Raw genomic sequence first — 23086 nt, 5'->3', positions numbered from 1 at the left:
AGACGACATTACCGTCACAATTTCCACAGCCATGTGGCACTATGCTGAGCACGTATCGCGACTAACAGCAGATGACCGTTGGAATTCTAATGACATCGGACGGTGTCTTTGGTCGGGTGAGAGAAACAGAGGAAGTTCGCAGATGACGATCTGAAGATAACTGTTGGCTTTGGATGGGTGAAAGTCTCCAAGAGTCGGTTGAACTGGACGAAATTGAAAGAAACCAATGTATATGTTTGTAAATTTAAAAAAAAAGAAGATAAAATAAAAACTTCTCTAAAAAAAAAAAACAATCACATTGATCTCTATAGATACATTTAACAAGTTTTAAAAAATATATATTTTAAACACCACTGTTTTATCCTTACACTATAATACCTACGCTCAGGCTTCGCCTTTGTGGGATTTTTTTGTTACTCTTTCATTCTATATTACTATGTATGTACCTGAATTGTATATGTATCAAAAATTTTGTTAATAAAAAAAAAAAAATAAAAAAAATGTCCAGAGCTCTACGCCAGAAGGCTCACGAAAAAAAACGTATATATATTTATTGATTTTTCACACAATTTAAAGCGAAATGGCGAACATATTATCGATTATACAAGACAGACAACGTGGTTAGTGTATGGTTATCAGATTTGAATAGCATTGGTTCTCTCAATCCATCCTCTCCATAATGCATTTTTTTATACTAGCTGTACCCTGCCATACGTTGCTGTGGCTCTATCTGTCTGTGCAGATAGATAAACAATAGCTCGTGTTGCTTTTGCGTCCAACAGATGGCTCTGTTTAGAAAAAAAAACAAGTTTTTACCTGTCACAGGTGACATACCTATATATAATGTAGGTATATAAAAAACACACGCGTATTCGAATGCAACTTGTGTCAAAATCAAGAACTTTCGGACATTTCAAATTTTGATTAACCCAGCATTTACATTTTTATTATATAGATAGAATATAGAATATTAGCTCCACACAACAGGCCCTGACGAAAATATTTTCTCTCGGGATATCTGGATCTATGGATCTTTGGGGATGCTGTGTGGAGGGACTTTTTAAATAAAAGAAGGAAAACAATATGGGGGTGGGTAGGAATCTGGGGATCAGTATACCCAGGAGTGACGTATTAATTCATCTGCGGTGCAAGGTTTTGAGTCGTGATAGTTCGGCTGGATAGGATAAAGGGTCTCCCTCGATCGGCCTCTCCAGATCAAACCTCAAGCCATGAACCTGGGCACCCCTGCTAAATCAATAAACGAAGCGATCCACTTTGGGTCACTCACGACAGAGGTGTTAGTTATACTCTCCATCAGGTTAGTTATACTCTCCATCTCCATTTGTTATACTCTCCATATCAGGAGTGCAATATTCCAACTGTCTTCAGGCAATTCCGAATTACACAATTTGAAAAAAACCTAATTATTTTTGGTTCATTTAATGTTCATAAATTATAATAGTACTCCATTAAGGTTTCCCCAAGGATCTACGTCAGATTTGGGGAGTCTTCAGGAAGGAAGGTGTGGGCCTTGAACTTCTGAAAACAGAAAGTCGACAGTATACAAATTTAAATGTCGAGCACGCGTTTGGCTTGTCCCCCAGCTATGTGTGCACCTTTGTCGAATGGATCAAATAATATGTTAGTTTATCGGAACAAAATCTATTGAAATTACATATGTGTAAACATATAAAAACATGAAACAACAGCAATCAATGTTCTGATTCATTTACGACATTGATTTGAATTGCGAATTCTCAAAACATTACACACAATAAATGTGAAACATTAAGAGTAAACGGAACATACGTTATAATTAGAGACACCCATTCATAGCTTTAATTTTCAAGAAATATAGCATTAATTATATTGAAAAAATAGCTTTAATTCTGCATTTTCATATCGTTTATAGCTAAATAGGATAACGTCAAGGAATGGGAGTCGGCAATAGCGGAAAAACAATTAAATTGGCAAAATCACTTGAAACATGTTTATTGTATTATTGATTGAAACTCAACATGGCACATATTTCTACAGTAGAGTTTGTCATGTTCGTTCTACGATCTGTCAATACAAGATTATAGTGACTAAAAAATCTTTTTTATGATCACTAAAAACACCATTTATCGTTTTTATTCGCGAAAATATCGTTAATGCTATGAATGAATGTCTCTAGTTATAACCTATGCGTTCTTATATGGCGCTAATTTAATTATTTTACGAAAAACACTTTTTGCAAGTATCCTATTCATAGAAAAGATAGATAGATCAAGACGAAACGATCGAGTGTAGACTAAGATGTAAGACCTTGAAAGCTGCGCAAGTGTACAAGCTGTCCCACGCTCTCCGGCGCGGCCGGACAGGGCCCAATGCTCCCGCGGTCATGCTCCAACAGTCGGCATTATTGCCAGGGCGATACTGACACTGATACACTTGGGAAAAACCCAATATACACACCGCCGATATCTAGATGAAGGAGGTAGAAAAAATCGGTAGGATTTTGATTTAATATCGTTGTTTTATGGTCGGAATTTTAGAGTACTAATGCAAAGGATCCATAACAAGTCCAACAGAATTCAGGTCTAAACTAAAAACTTACCTTTTAAGCTGTCACACCATTAAATTAAATATACCATTCCTGAGAGAAAGTCAAATTATATCCAATTATGTCTTAAATCCTGTCTCTATATTTCGCTAATAAACAATTAGTTAATGTTAATTAAGTGTTAATCTTAAGTGACCTACCAGGTAAGTAAGGAACTGTATATTATCTCCATATAGAGTTAGTAATAACATAGATCATTGTAGAAATGTATTATATATTTGTACAGCGCCCTTGAAGTGATTTGCACAAAAACGGCGCTATACAAATCATCCAATTGTTATTATACTTAAAGTAGTAAGTTTTCTATAGATCATTGACCAACTAACTAACACAAGAGGACAGACTGCCAAACTCAGTCTTGGCACGCTCCTTGCCTCATTCACATTCATACATACTAGTCTGTTATTCTAATTCTTTACATGGCCCCACTCAAGTATTTGGCTCACTTGATCGAATCATATTTTCCTTACATTCCTTTCTTCGTTCATTCGCTCTACATGCCCAAATCAGCTAAGCGTCCCTTTCTTAATCTTACTCATTACGCTTACATTAGCCTTGCATTCATTGCGAATATTCGCATTGATCATACATGGTTTTATCATTCATACACATAAGGGGTCTCATTTCCATAGCAGTCAGACCGGGAAAAAACAAATAAACACTAATTTCTGAAGTTTAATTAGCTGATGAGGGGTAAAGTTAATATGAGGGTACGTATACATTTGCGAACCGTACCACGAATTACGGGAAAGGAACGAATCAATTGCAAGCGGCGTTCCGCGCCATTTCCGGTTGCTTCGTTTCTTTCCCATAAGTTGAGGTTCAGTTCAGTAGTTCGGCTCGAGGATGTATACATAGCATGAGACCAAGTTGGTAGGTTTATTGTGGTTTTGAACTAAAGGTGTGGTATCTATGGTCTGAATATTAGAGGAATTTTTCATTAGGTAAAGTAGTTTATTGTTATTTGATACGCTTGGAAAAACGCCATAGAAATTTCATTTAAGAATCTTTTTTTTTTTTTTTTTTTTTATTTACTCCACACAGGAGGCCCTGAAGAAAATAATTTCCCTCGGGGCCTATGTCATCTTTGGGGATGCTGTGTGGAGGGTCTTTTTTTGGAGAGGAAGGAGTGAACATGGGTCTTGAAGAGTCCCATGTTGTAGGAGGGAGGAAACACAGAGGCCGGCAGTTCGTTCCACAGCCGAGCTGTTGAACTTAAGAACGAATCGTAGAAGCGACCCGTTCTCATGTGACAAGTGTCAACTGTGTACAAATGTTGGGCGCGCGTTTGGCGTGTATCCCGACTACGCACCGGTGCCGAAGGGATCAATGACGCTAGTTCCTCAGAGCATCTTCCATTGTAATACCGATAGAACAAGGACAGCATACCTACCTGACGCCTGTGCTCTAAAGATTGCAGTCCGTTTGTTAAGATTGGGGAATCTATCAAACGGACCGCCCGTTTCTGCACAGAGTCAAGGGTTTTTTTCAGGTATTTTGGGGCTCCAGACCAGAGATGGCTGCCAAATTCGACAGTAGGGCGCACTTGCGATTAGTACAGGGTGAGCAGTTGTGTACTATTAAAGTATCTGCGGGCCCTGTACAGTACGCCCAGCTTCTGAGAGGCCAACTTTACTCTGGCTTCGATGGAGCCCCCGTACCTGAGCTGGTCACTTATAGTTACACCAAGCATATCAATGGAAGGCCTGTTCGGAAGATTGCTTCCGTTGAAGGAGACTAGATTATCATTTGGATCCCTTTTAGACGTAATCAGACAGGATTGGGTCTTTGAAACATTAAATTCGACGAGATTATTTTTACCCCAGGAGGAAATACTCTCGAGATAACCGTCCATTCTCTGCTTCAAAGCCCTCCGAGCCGTTGGAGTTTGTGTGCCCTTTGGGGGCTTGTCAAACAAAAAGCTATCATGAACTGTACTGTCATCCGCGTAACAATGAATCGGTGCACATGTCAAAAGGTCATTGATGTGCAACAAAAACAAAGTCGGAGACAGAACCGATCCCTGTGGGACGCCAGCATTTATGGAGTGCGAGGAAGAGGTGAAACCGTCAGCAACCGCCTGAATCGACCTATCCCTTAAAAAGTCAGCAATCCACGTACACAGGGATGCGGGAAGTCCGTAAGAATGCAATTTGTTGACAAGTCCTCGGTGCCAGACCCGGTCAAAGGCCTTGGATATGTCTAGTGCGACCGTTTGGGTCTCACCGTGACGTTCCAGGCACCGCCCCCAAACATGCGTCACATACGCGAGAAGATCACCGCACGAGCGGTTCCGCCGGAATCCGTATTGACGGTCGTTGATAATTTTGTTCTTCTCGAGGTATGTGAGCAGTTTGTCGTTTATCACACGTTCCATCACTTTGGACAGAACTGATGTGATCGCTATGGGGCGGTAGTTGGCCGGGTTGGAGCGGTCACCTTTATTTTATTTTATTTTTTTATTTTATTTTATTTGGAAAACCAACAGTTATAATAATTACAAAGTATGGTGTATTAAGTGTTAATTATTTAACCAATAATAGGTTTTCACTTAAGTATTTTAATTATTTAGTGAATATATAATATTTATGTAATAAAAAAAGTTACATTAGCCTATAGGGATGGGATGGGGAAGGGAGGGGTATGGGATGGATCTAGTCTGTGTAATGTGTAGCATGTACGTAATAAAAAATAAAAATGATCATATAATTATTTATTGATTTTAGGTTTGAAATTGTGGGGTGCTGAGTTAAATAAGTCTAATTCACTGTATGAAGTATTAAAATTGTATGAAGCACGGTGAATAAAAGCATTTTGTTTTGAGTTCGTGTTACATTGAGGGATGTTTAATGTGTGATTTTGTCTGGTTTGTCTGATGGGTACTCTTAATTGAATTCTTTCAAGTAATTCCGGGCAATCTATCACAGAGGTGGCAATTTTTTGTAAAAATAGTACGTCTGCGGAGTTTCTACGACTTTCCAGTGACGAAATCCTGAAAAACGCTGCTGACTCCTCGTGACTCAGATGAGGACGATAGGCCCGAAAATCAAGGTATCGTAGAAAACGATATTGCACTTTCTCAATCCTTTCTATGTGTGACTTATACATGGGATTCCATACTTGAGAGGCGTACTCCAGAGAACTGCGTACATAAGCAAAGTACAGCATTTTCATGGTATTTACTTTTTTAAAATTTTTGCAGGTTCTGAGTACAAAGCCAAGTACCTTGGAAGCTTTTGCAACCATGGATTCGATATGGCGCTCAAAAAGTAATTTCGGATCTAACACTACTCCCAGATCTTTAGCCTCTGTCATTTTGCTCAGTATTGTGCCGTTAAGGGAGTAGTTAAAAGAAATGGGATTTTTATTTCGGGTGAAGCTGATGGTGCCACATTTTTTTACATTTATTTGCAGGTTGTGTTCTGCACAATAAATATTAAGGCGATTTAGATCTTCTTGCACGCGGGTACACTCATTGATACACGTGACAGGGGAGAATATTTTCATGTCATCTGCGTATAATAAAGTTCTGGAGTGGTGAAAACATTTCCCAATGTCATTAATATATATATTAAAGAGTAATGGTGCCAATAATGACCCCTCGGGTACTCCCGACGGCACGGTTTCCCAGTTCGATTTATAGCCACCGACGACTACTGCTTGGCTACGGTTTGCAATATAGGACGAGAGCCATCTGAGGAGGTCTCCGTGTACACCGATTTGTAAAAGTTTTCTCAGCAAGATATCATGAATAACTAAATCAAAAGCTTTACTATAATCTGTATATATTGCATCTACCTGTATACGCTGATCCATATTATCTTCTAAGAATTCGGTGAATGCCGTTAAGTTAGTGGTTGTAGATTTCCCCCTCATAAATCCATGTTGGTTATTATTGAGTGACGATCTCAAGGCCGAAAACATCTGGTCATACACAATTTTTTCGAAAACCTTACTAAAGATGCAGAGCTTTGAAATTGGCCTATAATTTTCGACGTTAGATTTTTGGCCATTTTTGAAGATGGGAGTTACAAATGCCGTTTTCCAGGTGTTTGGGACTATTCCCTCTTTAAGGGAGCGACTAAAAATTATGGATAGCGGTTTAGATAGGCTGCGGGCACATTTGTTTATGAAGAAAGGGGGAATTTTATCTGGGCCTGCGCCTTTTTTGAGATCTAAATCTTCAAGGTGTTTCTGTATATGATGCTGGTCGACTTCAATATTATTAATGCTAGCAACACAGAGCTCTTTGGGGTTGTCCGGTAGGATCTGGAAGTTTCGAGCATTATTGTTGTAGACAGACATGAAATATTTAGAGAACAAGTTACAGATGGCAGACCCATTTTCAGCTTTTTCGTCTTTAAATGTCATAGTGTTCGGAACACTGTGGGATTTGGAGTTGGATTTTATGTAATTCCAAACTTTTTTTGGGTCGGAGGATATATCATGTTCGATTTTTAATAAGTAAATATTGTGGCATTCCCAATTAAGTTTTTTGTGGCGTGATCTTAGTAAAGAGAAAGTGGCGTAGTCAGATGGGTTTTTGTATATCTTAAACTTTTTAAAGTATTTGTATTTTTCTGATGTCAATTTAATGAGGGCCGAATTATACCATGGCGGGTATTTAGAATTCCTACATAGTTTTTTGGGAATGTAGGCGTCTATAAGATTATTTAATTGTGAATAGAATTTTTCTAATGCCGTGTTTACATCACCAATCGAAAGGAGCTCATGCCAGTTTACCTGGTCGAGACATGTATTAATTTGTTCGTAATCACCGCGCCTAAAGACGTAACCGCTTCTTAGTTCCTCAACTAGTGGATCGGGTTCCGAAAATGAAACTTCTATGATTAGTGAGGTGTGATGAGGGTCTTCTGAAATTAATGGTTCATCACATGCAGAGACCGTGACGAAGTCATTACAAAGGACGAGATCAAGAAAGTGACCGTTGGTATTTGGAATTCCATTATATTGGTGCAATCCAGAAAAATGCATGCAGTCTATAAATGATGTGCTAACAGGCGATAAGCGATCACTGGGTATAAGGGACGTGTTATTGAGAGACTTATTCCATGAAATGTCAGAGAGGTTGAAGTCACCTAGGATAATGAATTTGTCTGAGGGAAATTGCAACGTAAGTGCTGAAATTTGAGTGAGGAAGCTTTCCATATTTTCACGATATGTTGGTCCTTTAGGGAGGTAAGCACAGCATATGTGAAGATTTGTGTGTTTGGATCCCTTAGATTCTAATGATATCCAGATGTCCTCAGCTCGCGAATGCCACCCTGGGCGCTCGTGAGCTACCAGTTCACGACGAACAGCGACTAAGATACCCCCGCCCAAGCGCTGCCCTGTGCAAGCGTAGTCTCGATCTCGGCGGTGTACATCGTAGCGATCATCAAATAACTCTTCATTACGGATGCCATCAACAAGCCACGATTCGGTCAGAGCGATAACGTCATACTCGTTGGATCGAACTGCCATCAGCAATATGTCAGTCTTAGTGCGTAGCCCTCTTACGTTTTGGTGATATATATTTAATTTATTTAGAGACATTGGACGGAGAAAAATCGATAATTAAGTTTGTGTTTATTTTTATATAATTCCCAAATATTTTTGCAAAATGTTTAAAGAACGAAAAGTGTGTTAGTGTGAATAGATCCTTAGGGTAGGTGATGGGGATGAGGGAGGGAAGGGTACATTTAAAGTAATATAAATCATTAAGAATAGTTAAAATGAAGTTAGTATGAAATACGATCAATTTAAATGGTCTTATCTTGAGGCTTGGCTCGGCTGAGGGCCTTCTGCATCTCCTCGGTTGGGTCCTGTGGCTGGAGGCTCGCGGTCCATCTTCTTCAGGTCTGCCTCCTTTGAGATTATGATGGGCGCTGATGACGTATTTCGTCGAGCGTGAATTATGCAGTTTTTTGTCCATACAAACTGAAAACCCTTTTGTTTCGCGAGAAGCCTTGCGCGCTGTTAAAATAGCTGTTTGTTTATGCTAGTGAGATGGTCACCCACATAGACATTTTGCGGTAATCCCGTAAATCCCAAGTCCGTCGAGGAGATCCCTTTGCGGTCTTTTACCGCCTGCAGAAGCTGGTTTTTTAAGTTTCGGCTGGTAAATTTCACAACTATTGATTTAGTTTTTATCTTCCCAGTCTCGCGGCCTCTGGGAGCAACACGTGTTACGAACTCCATGTCCCTTTCGCCGATATCCACGTTGCTCAGACTAGCGATTTTTGAAATAATGGTTACTAAGTTTTCACCCTTCTTATCCGGGATACCCCTTATTTCTAGGTTTTGCAGTCTTGCCCATTGGTCCTTTCTGTTCGATTCCTCGATCATGTTACGTACTTCTGTTCTCAGGTGGGAGACTTCTGCCTCCAGATGTTCGACTTTTTGAAGTCGATTTTCCATATCGGCAATCTTGTTTCCGAATGTTGCTACATCATGGTGACAGCTCTCAACCGACTTTTGTACGCCTTGTACTTCTTCACGGAGGATTTTAATATCGTCGTGCAGTGCCTTGAATGATGACAAGTCCATCTGGATCCTTTTGATATCTTCCATAATGGTGGTCAGATCGTGGACGCCGACGGCAATATTTGAAGATTTGCACCTGCTGCATCGCCAAGTACTTCTCAGGTCCAGTTTCAGCTTTTTATAATTTTCCTCTGATGTACCTCCACACTTGTAGTGCAGATTTTCCTTACAGGACGAGCATTGCACGCCTTGAGTTATAGAGGATTTGCACACGCCACAGTTCATTTTAAAAAATGATGTATTTATTTATTATTATATTAAGTATTTATTTATTTCAATATTATTTCAAAATGCGACCTCTATGTGGTGAATTCACTAACAGATCTGCAGTATTTTGTTTTGGTAATAATGTTATTTGCATGCAGACAGAGATGGCGTTAAATAATCGTAAAAAATAAATTAATTAATAATGTAGTGCTTTTATTTATTTAACAGATTTGGTTTAAGCACTAGACGTGAGTATTTATTTTATCAATATTTATTTATAATTTCACTGTATTTTTAAATGTCTTTAGAAAAATATTATTTACGTGGGTAGAATAACAAAAAATATTGATACGCTTTGTTGTAACTGTTTTTGTTTAATATTCACTATGAACGACAGAATTCACTTGTGCAACGTCACTAAAAACAACAAGTTTCTACTGCTTAATATTAAATATCACTAATTTATGATTAATGTTGATGTTTTAGGCAGTTTGGTTATTTTTTACGGGAGCGAAGTAAAGACGTGACCGTTGTCGTAGATATCGATTGACATATTTTGTATCGATTGACATATATCGATTGACATATTTTGTACATACTTTCTTGGGAATAGGGTGAATGACCGCTTTTTTCCAACCAGAGGGCACAGTGCCACACTTCAGGGACATTTTGAAGAGCTTTGAGCTAATGTGTATAATAGAATGTTATAAAAGCAGTATATTTATTCGCGGGTTTAGGATCACAGGGGCCTATCTAAAAAAACATAGTTTTGAGATAAACGCAAATAAAGATTGTAATGCTTATATGCCAAACTGTATTTCTTAAACGAGAGCTTCGTGTCACTATTAATATTTATTTATTTCTATTCGTTTTTATATACCGTTTACAAAACTTTTGTTAACACCTCACTAGGAGAACCTGTGCTGAGGTGTTCGCATGATATGGGTTTAGTGTTTTGATGCCGTCATAAGTAAAAACACATCAACGTCCTTGAGGTGCTTAAGGAGGATACCGTGGTTTCATCCATGGAGGCAGTAATGTATACATAATGGGTTAATAGTTATAACATTATTTATCAACATATATAACATTAATGCAATACATTTCAGTTAAAGCTGCTGCCACACGCAAAGCTCACATCAAAAGTTAATGTACAGCGCATCATCTTTTCTACCGACACACGACGCTATCAAATATTTCTTCCTATGGTAGGAGAGGGGGTCAGTTGAATTCGAGAGCGGCCGAGGAACATAATTTCATCTGTCAAAGTGACAACTTTACTTACTGACAGCTTGAGCACGTTTTCGAAATGGATGATACTTGTCGCCTATTGCTGGATCTGTTGGACAGCTCATCCTCAGATGATGATGCCGCCAACTATATAATTATAAATGCTATTTATAAACTTTTTAGATTTTAAACAATCTGCGCATAAATAGCGCATTTTCACATAACCTGACATAACCTCTCCGTCGAATCAGGAAATTCGCAGTTCGCACGCCGCTCGACGAAAGCGACATATAATAAATTATTGTAAAATAAACTTTCGTCCAAGCCGTCCAACTTTTATCAAAAAACCGAATGATATTACCATATAAACATACTGAGATTAAAAATATGATTAACTTTGAAAGGGCGAAAATTTGTTTACTTCAAATTCAAATATTGATTATATTTATATTTTAAATATATGTTAAGTATGTTTGCCAAATAAAGTTTTTTTTTATGTTTCTAAATGTACTAGCACACATGAGACGATATGAGCTAACATAATAAATAAGAAATGCATTATTAGGCTGCTTATGTCATGGCTGTCAAAGGGAACACGGAACTTAGTTGGTAGCTCCGTATATAAAATGACCCCCTCTCCTTTTTACGGCGGAGAGGGGGACGCATAACTATTCAAATATCGCGTCGGGAGCGGTTGCGTAAAATAAATTCGGTTAGCGAAGTTCAGAACCACACTTATAGCGCGTTATCTTTTTACGTGTGTCGGGTCTGTATGGGATTGTATGGCGAGCGCTATTGCGCTTTATATTATCTGTTGATGTGAGCTTTGCGTGTGGCAGCACCATCAAACACCCATACATTCTACACTTTAACCCCCTCTAATCTCCCTCAACACATCTCTCACATTCCTCAATTGACTTAATTCGTATAAAATATAATACTTATAAATGTTTAATTAATTATTAATTTATTATTTGTAACATCAAAAAATAACTAAATCGGAATTATTATTATTAATAAAAAGATATATAAATATGAAAATCTTCAATCTGTTAATTTCACACGCCATAACACAGGGGCATCCCTAGCATGGCGGTGGAAATAACATTCAGAATGTATCATCCAATGTAAATTTTCTTAATTAACATTATAAATATATTTAACAATATAACACACTATAGCCTATATAACATTATACATCATCAATATGAATAAGGCATTACCGAAACCGAGTGTAACTCAAAAAAACAGTTTTTGTAGTTATGCCCCTGTGGCCCTAAGCCCCCGTATTGTGGTTTTCTGTTGATATGCGGTTTTATGGTTTGAATTTTAGAGGAGTTTCGAAAATTAGTGAGTTTTCTATATACATATCAATAACCAGATTGCCTGCTTGTATTCTCTTCTGCTATTTTATTTCCTTTGTATTATCCATCTATTATGATATATTTTCTTTGTATTATTTAGTAGCGTAAGGCCAGCGCCACACTTGACGGAAATTCCGTCGCGTAACTTCCGCGACGGAACGCCAATACATATAATTGCATATAAATTACAAATAGCGGGCACACTACGCGGAAGATCGGTCGTTCCGTCGCGGACGATCGGTCGCTCCGTGGCGGACCGCCGACACTCGCGTCTGTTCCGTCCTCTGCGCACCGATCTTCCGTCGGCGGAAGATCGGCAAAGTCGCATTCCAAGTATTTGTATGCATCGCGCCACATTCGGCGGATAACACGCGGCGGCGACGAACGCACAGGATGTTCGACACTGAAAGATTTATTATCGAAGTGCAAAATAGAGTTTGCCTTTGGGAGAGATATAGCCGTTCTAAGTTTTGTATTTTGCTTGGTAATATAGTCCTTCGTTAAATTCAGCAATACATCAAATGATTGTATGGACATTCGAATACTTTATCTGGATAATTTCTTAGTTGCATATACAAGGTATGAAATTGCCCAATTTCTAGTCGAAGAGTATTTATGGGATGAACCCAATATTTACGCTTTCTTTTTCTTTCTTCTTCTAATGCCTCATAAATAGCTATCACTTCTATCGGATCCATTACGACCACGCTGTATAAGCGTTGGCAGTCGACTGATAATCCGCCACTGAATATTCAGTGTGGCTGCAACGTAACCAACGGATTGACTCCAGCGGAATTTCCGCGACGGAACGCCAATACATGTAATTACATACAAATTACAAATAGCGGGCACACTACGCGGAAGATCGGTCGTTCCGTCGCGGACGATCGGTCGCTCCGTGGCGGGCCGCCGACTCTCGGATTGACTCCCGCGGAAGTTACGCGACGGAATTTCCGTCAAGTGTGGCGCTAGCCTTAGGCTAGCGCCACACTTGACGGAAATTCCGTCGCGGAAATTCCGCTGGAGTCAATCCGTTGGTTACGTTGCAGCCACACTGAATATTCAGTGGCGGATTATCAGTCGACTGCCAACGCTTATACAGCGGGTCGTAATGGATCCGATAGAAGTGATAGCTATTTATGAGGCATTAGAAGAAGAAAGAAAAAGAAAGCGTAAATATTGGGTTCATCCCATAAATACTCTTCGAATAGAAATTGGGCAATTTCATACCTTGTATATGCAACTAAGAAATTATCCAGATAAAGTATTCGAATATTATCGAATGTCCATACAATCATTTGATGTATTGCTGAATTTAACCAAGGACTATATTACGAAGCAAAATACAAAACTTAGAACGGCTATATCTCTCCCAAAGGCAAACTCTATTTTGCACTTCGATAATAAATCTTTCAGTGTCGAACATCCTGTGCGTTCGTCGTCGCCGCGTGTTATCCGCCGAATGTGGCGCGATGCATACAAATACTTGGAATGCGACTTTGCCGATCTTCCGCCGACGGAAGATCGGTGCGCGGAGGACGGAACAGACGCGAGTGTCGGCGGTCCGCTACGGAGCGACCGATCGTCCGCGACGGAACGACCGATCTTCCGCGTAGTGTGCCCGCTATTTGTAATTCATATGCAATTACATGTATTGGCGTTCCGTCGCGGAAATTCCGCTGGAGTCAATCCGTTACCATACGTTGCAGCCACACTGAATATTCAGTGGCGGATTATCAGTCGACTGCCAACGCTTATACAGCGTGGTCGTAATGGATCCGATAGAAGTGATAGCTATTTATGAGGCATTAGAAGAAGAAAGAAAAAGAAAGCGTAAATATTGGGTTCATCCCATAAATACTCTTCGACTAGAAATTGGGCAATTTCATACCTTGTATATGCAACTAAGAAATTATCCAGATAAAGTATTCGAATATTATCGAATGTCCATACAATCATTTGATGTATTGCTGAATTTAACCAAGGACTATATTACCAAGCGAAATACAAAACTTAGAACGGCTATATCTCTCCCAAAGGCAAACTCTATTTTGCACTTCGATAATAAATCTTTCAGTGTCGAACATCCTGTGCGTTCGTCGTCGCCGCGTGTTATCCGCCGAATGTGGCGCGATGCATACAACTACTTGGAATGTGACTTTGCCGATCTTCCGCCGACGGAAGATCGGTGCGCGGAGGACGGAACAGACGCGAGTGTCGGCGGTCCGCCACGGAGCGACCGATCGTCCGCGACGGAACGACCGATTTTCCGCGTAGTGTGCCCGCTATTTGTAATTTATATGCAATTACATGTATTGGCGTTCCGTCGCGGAAGTTACGCGACGGAATTTCCGTCAAGTGTGGCGCTAGCCTAAGTGTTTATAATTGTAGTGATCTCACTTACGTGTGAACAATCTGTAAAACCCAGTATAATGAATTAATAGAACATTTACAATACACTTAATTCTTGAAGCTAGCCGACGGAAATATCGAAATCTGGCTAATAGAATATGACAAGAGTAGTTTTATTGCGGTTATGAACTAATTTCGTGGTTTTACGGTTTGGATTTTGACGGATTGCAAACACTTAAGGCGATGCACTACGTCGTGTAATATTTTAAATCGAGCCGCTATCAATAACAGCCCTTATTTGATGGCGATAAGGTTTAAATTCCCGCTTAACACCATCCGCTTATTTTGATTTATGCAAGAAAAAAACATGGCCAAAAAGTGCCTTTTATTTTATTTTGTGGATGTTCAGGCATAAATATTTAATTTTTTCCGATCATTTTATAAATAACTTAATTTGCCAAATTATACAATAAAATCATAACCGAAAATGTGTTCGCAAGTAGGAGATTTTGATCTTTAAAGCAGTTTTCATAGGCCTATACATTATTTTTTTCTAGGCTTATAAAGAGACATATAAAAAATACTCGATTATTTCAAAGGACAAAATGTATTCTACTCGCAGTATTTAATTAAAGCATCTGAAACATTTCTAGGCGACCAAATTTTCAAACCAAAAACACATTATTTTGCATTACTACGTATGGCATCGCCTTAAGAGATAAACCGATAGTATTGTGTGTTGTGGGCGTGTCTGTGTTGTCGAAGCAAGGTCAACTTCATCTTACTTCGGGAAAAATCGATAAAACATCGAAACAATTTCTTGAACAGATAATAAGTTCCATAGACCTCTTTGGAGCCGGTTTGGATCGGTGTAGATTTTAACGGTTCCATGATAACTCAACACAGTGACAATTCAACACACGTTTAAAAAATTATACACAATTTAACAAACGTTTAAAAATAATATAAAGTCATAAGCGATGGAAAAAAAACTGCCATACAAACCTAACCTATTTATCCTAGTTTTTGTTTCAATACTTTTCATGACTTTACATCAATTTTTAAAGGCGCATTAAATTGTCATTCTGATGAGTTATCCGATTATAACACTGGATTTTCTATGATTTCTATCATAAAAAATCGTAAAAATGTACCATATACACTTACAATTTATAAATCTAGCAGTAAATACGGAAAATCGAATAATTACTTAATCGAACATAATAGTACTTACATAGTTAGTTGTGGTTTTGTGGAAACCAACGTGAAAAATTAATGGATATTATAATAAAATATAGTTATTAATTACCTCAATCCCATTAAAAAAACAACTTTGTATTGTCAATTTTCTCTATAATATAATATCAATAGAAACGGAGGATAGACGAGTAACTGAACATCATGCAACATGCATTGTTTTAAATATAGTGTACTCTGCGTGCAAAAGTCGTGGCTTAAAAATTCTAATAAAAGTGTGTTTATCTGCCAAAAATTTAAACAAAATAAATACACATACCAAATATAGCATTAACAACACGCCTCACAGACAACCGAAATTGTAAGTTTTATGTTTATGTTTTAAAAAGTTACGAGATTTCCACCATCTGCTTATGTACTCTTCTGCTGCAATTTAAACTTTGATTTTTCCTCTCTTTAGTCTATTCATAAAATATGTACTCGTATATATTGTGTACTTATTTCTTTAATGAAACATCATTATAAACTTACGTGGCTTCGGTTAGAACTTTGTTTAGTTCAGCGTGGTTCTTTTTTCCTTGCAGGAAAAAATTCAATAAAATCTATTTAATTCCTTTGAGATACACGTAAATATTATGCAAAAGGTATTCGGTAGAATACCTAATTTATGAATTTGAAAAATTTTGTGTGGAAAAGATTATCTCCTCATTTATGCACCTCTACCAACAACTGACATAGGAAAAGGGGAGGAAATGATCCCTGAATAAAAATGAAAATTAAATTACAATACTATATACAGAAATATAGTAAGAATAGTCAACTACAGTGGGGTGTTAATACATCAATAATTGAATTGAAATACACAATGCGGGCCTCAAATATGGGGCCTTGGTTTAAATTGAGACAACATTAGAATTATATTGTCTGTTTTTCGATGTAATGTATTCCGAGGAACGGGAACTAGCAACATTGATCCCTTTAGGACCGGTGACCAGATAGGATATATTATTACAGCCGCAAGAAAGCGTGTTTTTAAGTTTTTACGACTCGCAATGTCTAGTACCTGTCAGTGCCAACTACCAATTCTTCCTGCACGATGACGACTTGGGTACCCTCAACGGATTCACTACATCATTCTCCCTTAAAAGTACAGTATCCTTGAATATTTATACAAAGATGAGTGTCTGTAGCGGGCGGACGGGAGGCCGAGTGGCCGACGCACAGTGGGCTGAAAATCGCCTTTCATAGACATAGAGACTTGAATTTTCAAGGGTATTTTTTTTGGCTAGAAATGGATTCTGCTGATCATTACTATGCTATAAAATGTCGTACGAAGCAATTGCGTGTACAAATGAAGGAGTTATAATTTTTTTAAGAAAAAATTGTATGGCGCTGACATTAAAAATGAGGCTATCTCTGGAATCATAAGGTTGGCCGTTCTATCTTTACACACAGATAATACTACTATTTATGTGTATTTTTTTGACATACTTCATATTGTGGCGCAAGGTGCGATTTATTTTTTAAAAATCCTAAAGTTGAAAAAAAATCTTTTTTTTGTTAATGAATCATTTTAATGCTTAAATGCTTTACATATGAGTATGCTTTGTCTAGTTTACAATATTTTATTTACACTGCAAGCCAAAACACTGTGCACAGTGGGCTGAAAATCGCCTTTCATAGACATAGAGACTTGTATTTTCAAGTGTATTTTTTTTGGCTAGAAATGGATTCTGCTGATCATTAATATGCTATAAAATTTTGTATGAAGGAATTGCGTGTACAAATGAAGGTGTCATCATTTTTTTAAGAAAAATTTGTATGGAGCTGACATTAAAAATGAGGCTATCTCTGGAATCATAAGGTTGACCATTATATCCTTACACACAAATATACTACTATTTATTTCTATTTTTTTGACATACTTTGTATTGTGGCGAAACTTGTGATTTTTTTTTTAAAACCCTCAAAGTTGAAAAAAAAACTTTTTTATGTTGAAGATTCATTTTAATGCTTAAATGCTTTACATATGAGTATGCTTTGTCTAGTTTACAATATTTTATTTACACTGCAAGCCTAAAAGCATTTAAGCATTAAAATGAATCATCAACAATAAAAAGGGTTTTTTTCAACTTTAGGATTTTTAAAAAATAAATCGCACCTTGCGCCACAATATGAAGTATGTCAAAAAGATACAAATAAATAGTAGTATTATCTGTGTGTAAAGATAGAACGGCCAACCTTATGATTCCAGAGAAAGTCTCATTTTTAATGTCAGCGCCATACAAATTTTTCTTAAAAAAATTATAACTCCTTCATTTGTTCACGCAATTTCTTCGTACGACATTTTATAGCATAGTAACTCCTTCATTTGTTCACGCAATTTCTTCGTACGACATTTTATAGCATAGTAATGATCAGCAGAATCCATTTCTAGCAACAAAAAAAATACCCTTGAAAATTCAAGTCTCTATGTCTATGAAAGCCGATTTTCAGCCCACTGTGCGACGCCGGGCGTGGATTTGATTTGTATGCAATTCTACACTTTTATTCATAGATACTGATGCAATGTTTACTTTCAAGACAAGAGGAGAGTGATTGTCTACATTAGATTTCGAAAGAAACGTCGGAGACTTCAGCTAGTTACGAAATAAAAATCCAATCCTTATCCCCTGTACAACGTTAAATATTTTATCAGAAAATAAATAGTAAGATACTAGATTATGTACTCGGCATCGCTCGAGTTATCAACATAAATTTTTAACTCTTTCAACAATTAAAAAAAAATAACAATAAAATACTTAAGGCGATGCACTACGTCGTGTAATATTTTAAATCGAGCCGCTATCAATAACACCCCTTACGTAGATGGCGATAAGGTTTAAATTCCCGCTTAACACCATCCGCCTGTTTTGATTTATGCAAGAAAAAAATATGGGCAAGAAGTGCCTTTTATTTTATTTTGTGGATGTTCAGGCATAAATATTTAATTTTTTTCCGATTATTTTATAAATAACTTAATTTGCCTCATTATACAATAAAATCATAACCGAAAATGGGTTCGTAAGTAGGAGATTTTGAACTTTAAAGCAGTTTTCATAGGCCTTATATATTATTTTTTTCTGGGCTTATAAAGACTTATCTAAAAAATACTCGATTATTTCAAAGGCCAAGATGTATTCTACTCAATTAAGTATTTAATTAATGCATCTGAAACATTTCTAGGCGACCAAATTTTCAAACCAAAAACACATGATTTTGCATTACTACGTAGTGCATCGCCTTAACACGATAAATTAAAAGCTTAATAGCTCATGATATAGCGAGCAGAGAATAGTTGCGTTGACTTAGAAAAAGTGAGTATCAAAATCTCTGCATATTTCATGATGTCAGTTGGAGAGTTTTTGTTTCAGCACAGAAACTCTTAACAAATTATAGCTTTTGAAGAGGTTTGAAAGTAAATGACGATAACTTGTTAAAATAACGATAGTGGAAAGGCGTGCGTGTAGGTGGAGTTGTCTGGAAAGTTTGTTGGCACGTCTCAGAGACGCCAGCCAAACAAGGATGGTCGTAAATCTGAACATATTATTAAGCTGAAACACAGAAAATACATCAATGTGCAGAAACACATATAAATCTTTATCCCATACATGTCTCAGTTCAAAACTGCAACTAATCTAAATAAGAGTTCTAAAGGCGGGTCTCCTGCGCTAAATGTTTTTTTTTCTGCGTGGCTACAATGTTTTTTTTTTCGTAGCCGATGGAAAACAAAAAACATAATAGCCACGCCAAAAGGGATTTAAAAACATTTGGGCGCAGGAGACCCACCTTAAGACAATTTAGGTTTGAAGAGGAAAATTAACTTGTTTTGCAATAATGCCACGAAATTCCAGGGAGTGATTTTCAAGATACCTATCTGATCTAAGAAAAAGCTCCTTATAACATTTTCGAACAAAAAATTAATTTTCTTCAAAGATTTTTTTTTAAGTAGGCGATTTAATTCGCAAAAGTCATTCCACTCCTTACGCCGCGCCGGTAAGGTTGAAATTGCCAGCCGTCTGTTTCGATTTATGTATAAAAGAATCATTGCTAAAAAGCATTTTCATTTTTATTTGTGAAGTTCCGGCATAATTGATAAAATATTTCCGGTAAGAGTTAAAAAAAAAATATCGCACTATATAATAAGAGCCAATACAAAAATAGGTACTTAAGTAGAAGATTTTACGCCTCAAAGCATTTTTACAGGGATGAAACAATTTGTTTTCTAGGCTTACAAAAAAACTCCCAGGTTTTGATTTTTTTTTAACTCCACACAGGAGGCCCTGAGAAAATTAATTTCCTTCGGGGCTTATGTCATCTTGAGGATGCTGTGTATGAGGTCTTTTTAAATAAAGAAAGATCATAATGTTCTCAGAAGAATAAAGGTATAAGGGATGGGTATGAATGAAGGCGTTGGGTGAAAAGTCCAGCTGGAGAGGTCAAAGGGTCTCCCTCAACTGGTCTCTTCCAATCCGGCCCGCCACGCAGCTGGTGGGCAGAAGCATCCTCCACCAAGACCTAGAAAAACCTTACCCCAAGAACTCAGGCACCCTTGCTCGGTCACAAAACGTAGCAAACTACTTGGGGTGACCTATGGCAGAGGTGCTGGTTATCCAATTAATGGTTCCCGGGGCATCGGTACCCATACCCACCTTCCAGATTACAGCAAAACTACAAAAAATCAAAGCTTTTACTATTCTTTTCTGATTTTTATTTCGTAATCCACTTAGGATTGGTTGTTTCACAGAATTTGAACAATTCATAAAATTTCAACGTTTATTTTCGGGTTCTGTGAAAGTCCTATTTAAGTTCTGTTATTATATCATTATAGGCTAGTTGCTTGACAGAACTGAAATAATAACAGAACTTGAAAATCTTTCACAGAACTCTGAAACAACCCATCCTTAATAAATTCAATGTCATTTTAATATACATATAGTTACAACTTGTGAAATTACATTTTGGAATTAATAAAAATGCTAAGTTAAAAATTATAATATGAATTACTCCGAACGTATTGATAAGCAGAATGAATTGAATAATGTGCATTCTAGCCATCTGGATTTTGAAAGAAGTGAATTACAGTTCGGTTATATTATAGTTTTGGACTATGCCATCGACTATTACGACAATAAGGAAGTTGAGTCCATTTTTTTTATTTATTTTTATCAATGTTCGCATTCAAACTTAAATACTGGTATTTTTTTTTTTTTTTAAAGTTTGTTTTCATAGTTAAATTAATTCTCAAAGTTTAAATTTTATTAAGCCCGCCAAAACGAGCGGAATCCGAGCGGTAACAGGCGGGGTGTAGTGTGACGTCATTAGAACTGTGAAAACCACGTCGCTTAAGCATTATGTATGGAAAAAAATTTAATTCTTCAACAAGGAATTCCAGTAATTTTTTTACCAATGTTAACCGTCTATTATAATTGATGTTATTAAAAAAAAAAGAAAATTGATTAAGATTCCATAGTTAAATTAATATTTTAAGTTAGAATATTTGCTTTTCACGCCCGGTACGGTATTGCCGTCGCTACTTGTTGACGTTCCCCGCGCGAATTCAGGACCACCGCGCAGAAAAGTAGAGACCAAAAGTAAAATAACGGTTTACAGACCAGTTCACTGTGAGACTTTTCTGAGCGGCCGGCGGCCTGAAGTGTATCACATGCTATGTGACATGTATAATAATAAAAACATCTAAGTTATGCAATAAACAACATATTATTATAAAGCACTATACGAATATGTATCTTTAGAAATCCATTTCATATAATAATAATAACAAATACGTACATATATTTGACAAACCCAAATAAACCTTTGGCCTATACACCTCTCTCATCTAAACCGACCATCTCTCATGTAATAGAAAGAGATGCACCATAGGTGTTCCGTTGTACGTACTAGTCACGACACATGTGACGTCAGAATTCTTTCGACCAATCGTGGAGCGTCTACAGTCTATTGCTATTGAATGCTTTTTCAAGAACGTTTAACTAATTCTAAGAATAATAATATAGAAATATATTTATATATTTAGAATCGATATTTTTTGATCTACATGAACATATTTTTTATAAGTCAAAATATTTTTCACTCAACTTCCTTATTGAGGTGATCTTTCACAAAAACGGCGCTATACAAATCATAAAAATATTATATCGGCTAACATAACGTAATATGTGAAATGCATGAAAATGAAAATTTTAAAATATAAGACAAATTTATCTGACCCCGATGACTAACGAAATATTTGAAAAGTATAATAATTTTTAATCCTATTTAAAATTATAAACACCGTTTTTACAGTAAAAAAATAAGATTAAGACCTTATTATACAAATCTAACCAATCAAAAGACAGTTGTGAGCGTGTCCGTGCGCCCGAATTAAACTCTTTTTTTTTGTTGTTGTGAAAGTGATTAAAAAGTTTCATACATTAAAATTCTTTCTTGAACAGATCATCAATTTCATTTGCCTGTTTGGGGATAAGAGTCGAAAGGTCCTGTGTGAATTGGCGAAAATAGTTCTCTTTTCAAATCGGTATTGATAGATCGCACTTCTAGATATTATCTGTTCAGTACCTAATAGAAGATAGGTAGGTACTAGTGAAGCAAAATTGCTGAGTTATTGATTATTTATTAAATTAATGATGATTGGTAAATTCAAATAAAAATCTATTAGCCATGCGTAGCATTGTTTAAAATTGAATAAATTGATGTATCTTTGCGGTTCGAAGAAATTATACCTAGATAAAATTAATAGTCATCAAAAATAATTTGGCACTTCCACGCCAATAATTGGTGGAAATTTATTTAATTAAAATCAATTACGGGCAACGTTTTGGTTGTCACGGGACGCTATACCCTCAGGGCATGGCTTATACAGATTATGTTGTGGTGTCATATTGAAGCTATAATCTTTCTTTCCCCCCCTCCCCCCTCCCACCTAACATGTGCTAGGGGGAGATTGGGAGAGGAATACAAATTATTTTTACGGGATCTGTCACTTTGACAGCTGACAGCCACGTGACCACGGCAGCTCCCAAATACATACCGTAAGAGGCAGGAGGGGGTAGCATCAATGTCAAATACGATTCGACTAGCAGATCACGGCACATCATCTAAGCTACGCCCACACGTATAATATATTTTCTGTCTCGTATGGGAGTGTATGGCGAGCGATATAAGCCAAAAAACGCTTTGAGAGTATAACGTCGTGTGACACAACCGTTATGCGTCAGATATTTGTATTTCTACTTATTTCCCCTTCGCTAGTATTGATCTTTCACAACAACCATATCGAAATGCCTTTACCTAATGCCAAGGGAAAAAAATAAAAAATTGATTCTTATTAGCTATACGTATACCACGTGGTAATTATGCGAAATTTAAACTGTTTATAATATACATGATACGTAATTAAAGATAAGTGGTTAACATGGCACGACTGCATTCAATATTACGCTGTTTTGTAAATATAACTGTTTATTTTTTCTAGTGCCCTGTAGGTACTATCGGAGGTTGGCTAACATCGGGGCAACTTAAC

At 37.1% G+C, this 23086-nt stretch overlaps 2 protein-coding genes across 3 annotated transcripts in view; both read right to left on the bottom strand.

The window, feature by feature from the left end:
• Nucleotides 1–23086, bottom strand: part of LOC149410558 (uncharacterized) — a 100143-nt gene that overhangs the window by 55215 nt on the left and 21842 nt on the right. The window lies entirely within an intron of this gene.
• LOC149410559 (uncharacterized) lies at nucleotides 1489–8161 on the bottom strand. Its single transcript, XM_089648234.1, has 2 exons — nucleotides 7349–8161; nucleotides 1489–1539 (listed from the first exon to the last, which is right to left on the bottom strand). Exons 1-2 carry the CDS (start codon nucleotides 8159–8161, stop codon nucleotides 1489–1491), a joined length of 864 nt encoding a protein of 287 aa, XP_089504360.1.

The sequence above is a fragment of the Hesperophylax consimilis genome, chromosome 27, assembly GCF_061612785.1.
Source record: "Hesperophylax consimilis isolate HC1 chromosome 27, BYU_Hcon_1.0, whole genome shotgun sequence".
Classification (NCBI taxonomy): domain Eukaryota; kingdom Metazoa; phylum Arthropoda; class Insecta; order Trichoptera; family Limnephilidae; genus Hesperophylax; species Hesperophylax consimilis.
Note: the sequence above shows the minus strand (reverse complement) of the source record. Positions and strands in the feature narration are given on the sequence as shown.

Coding starts and splice junctions, on each gene's coding strand:
- LOC149410559 (XM_089648234.1), bottom strand. CDS start 8,161: ATGTCTCTAAATAAATTAAATATATATCACCAAAACGTAAGAGGGCTA. Junction 1,540..7,348: donor TTAATACATGTCTCGACCAG/GTAAACTGGCAT, acceptor TTCTGTTTTCAG/AAGTTCAAGGCCCACACCTT.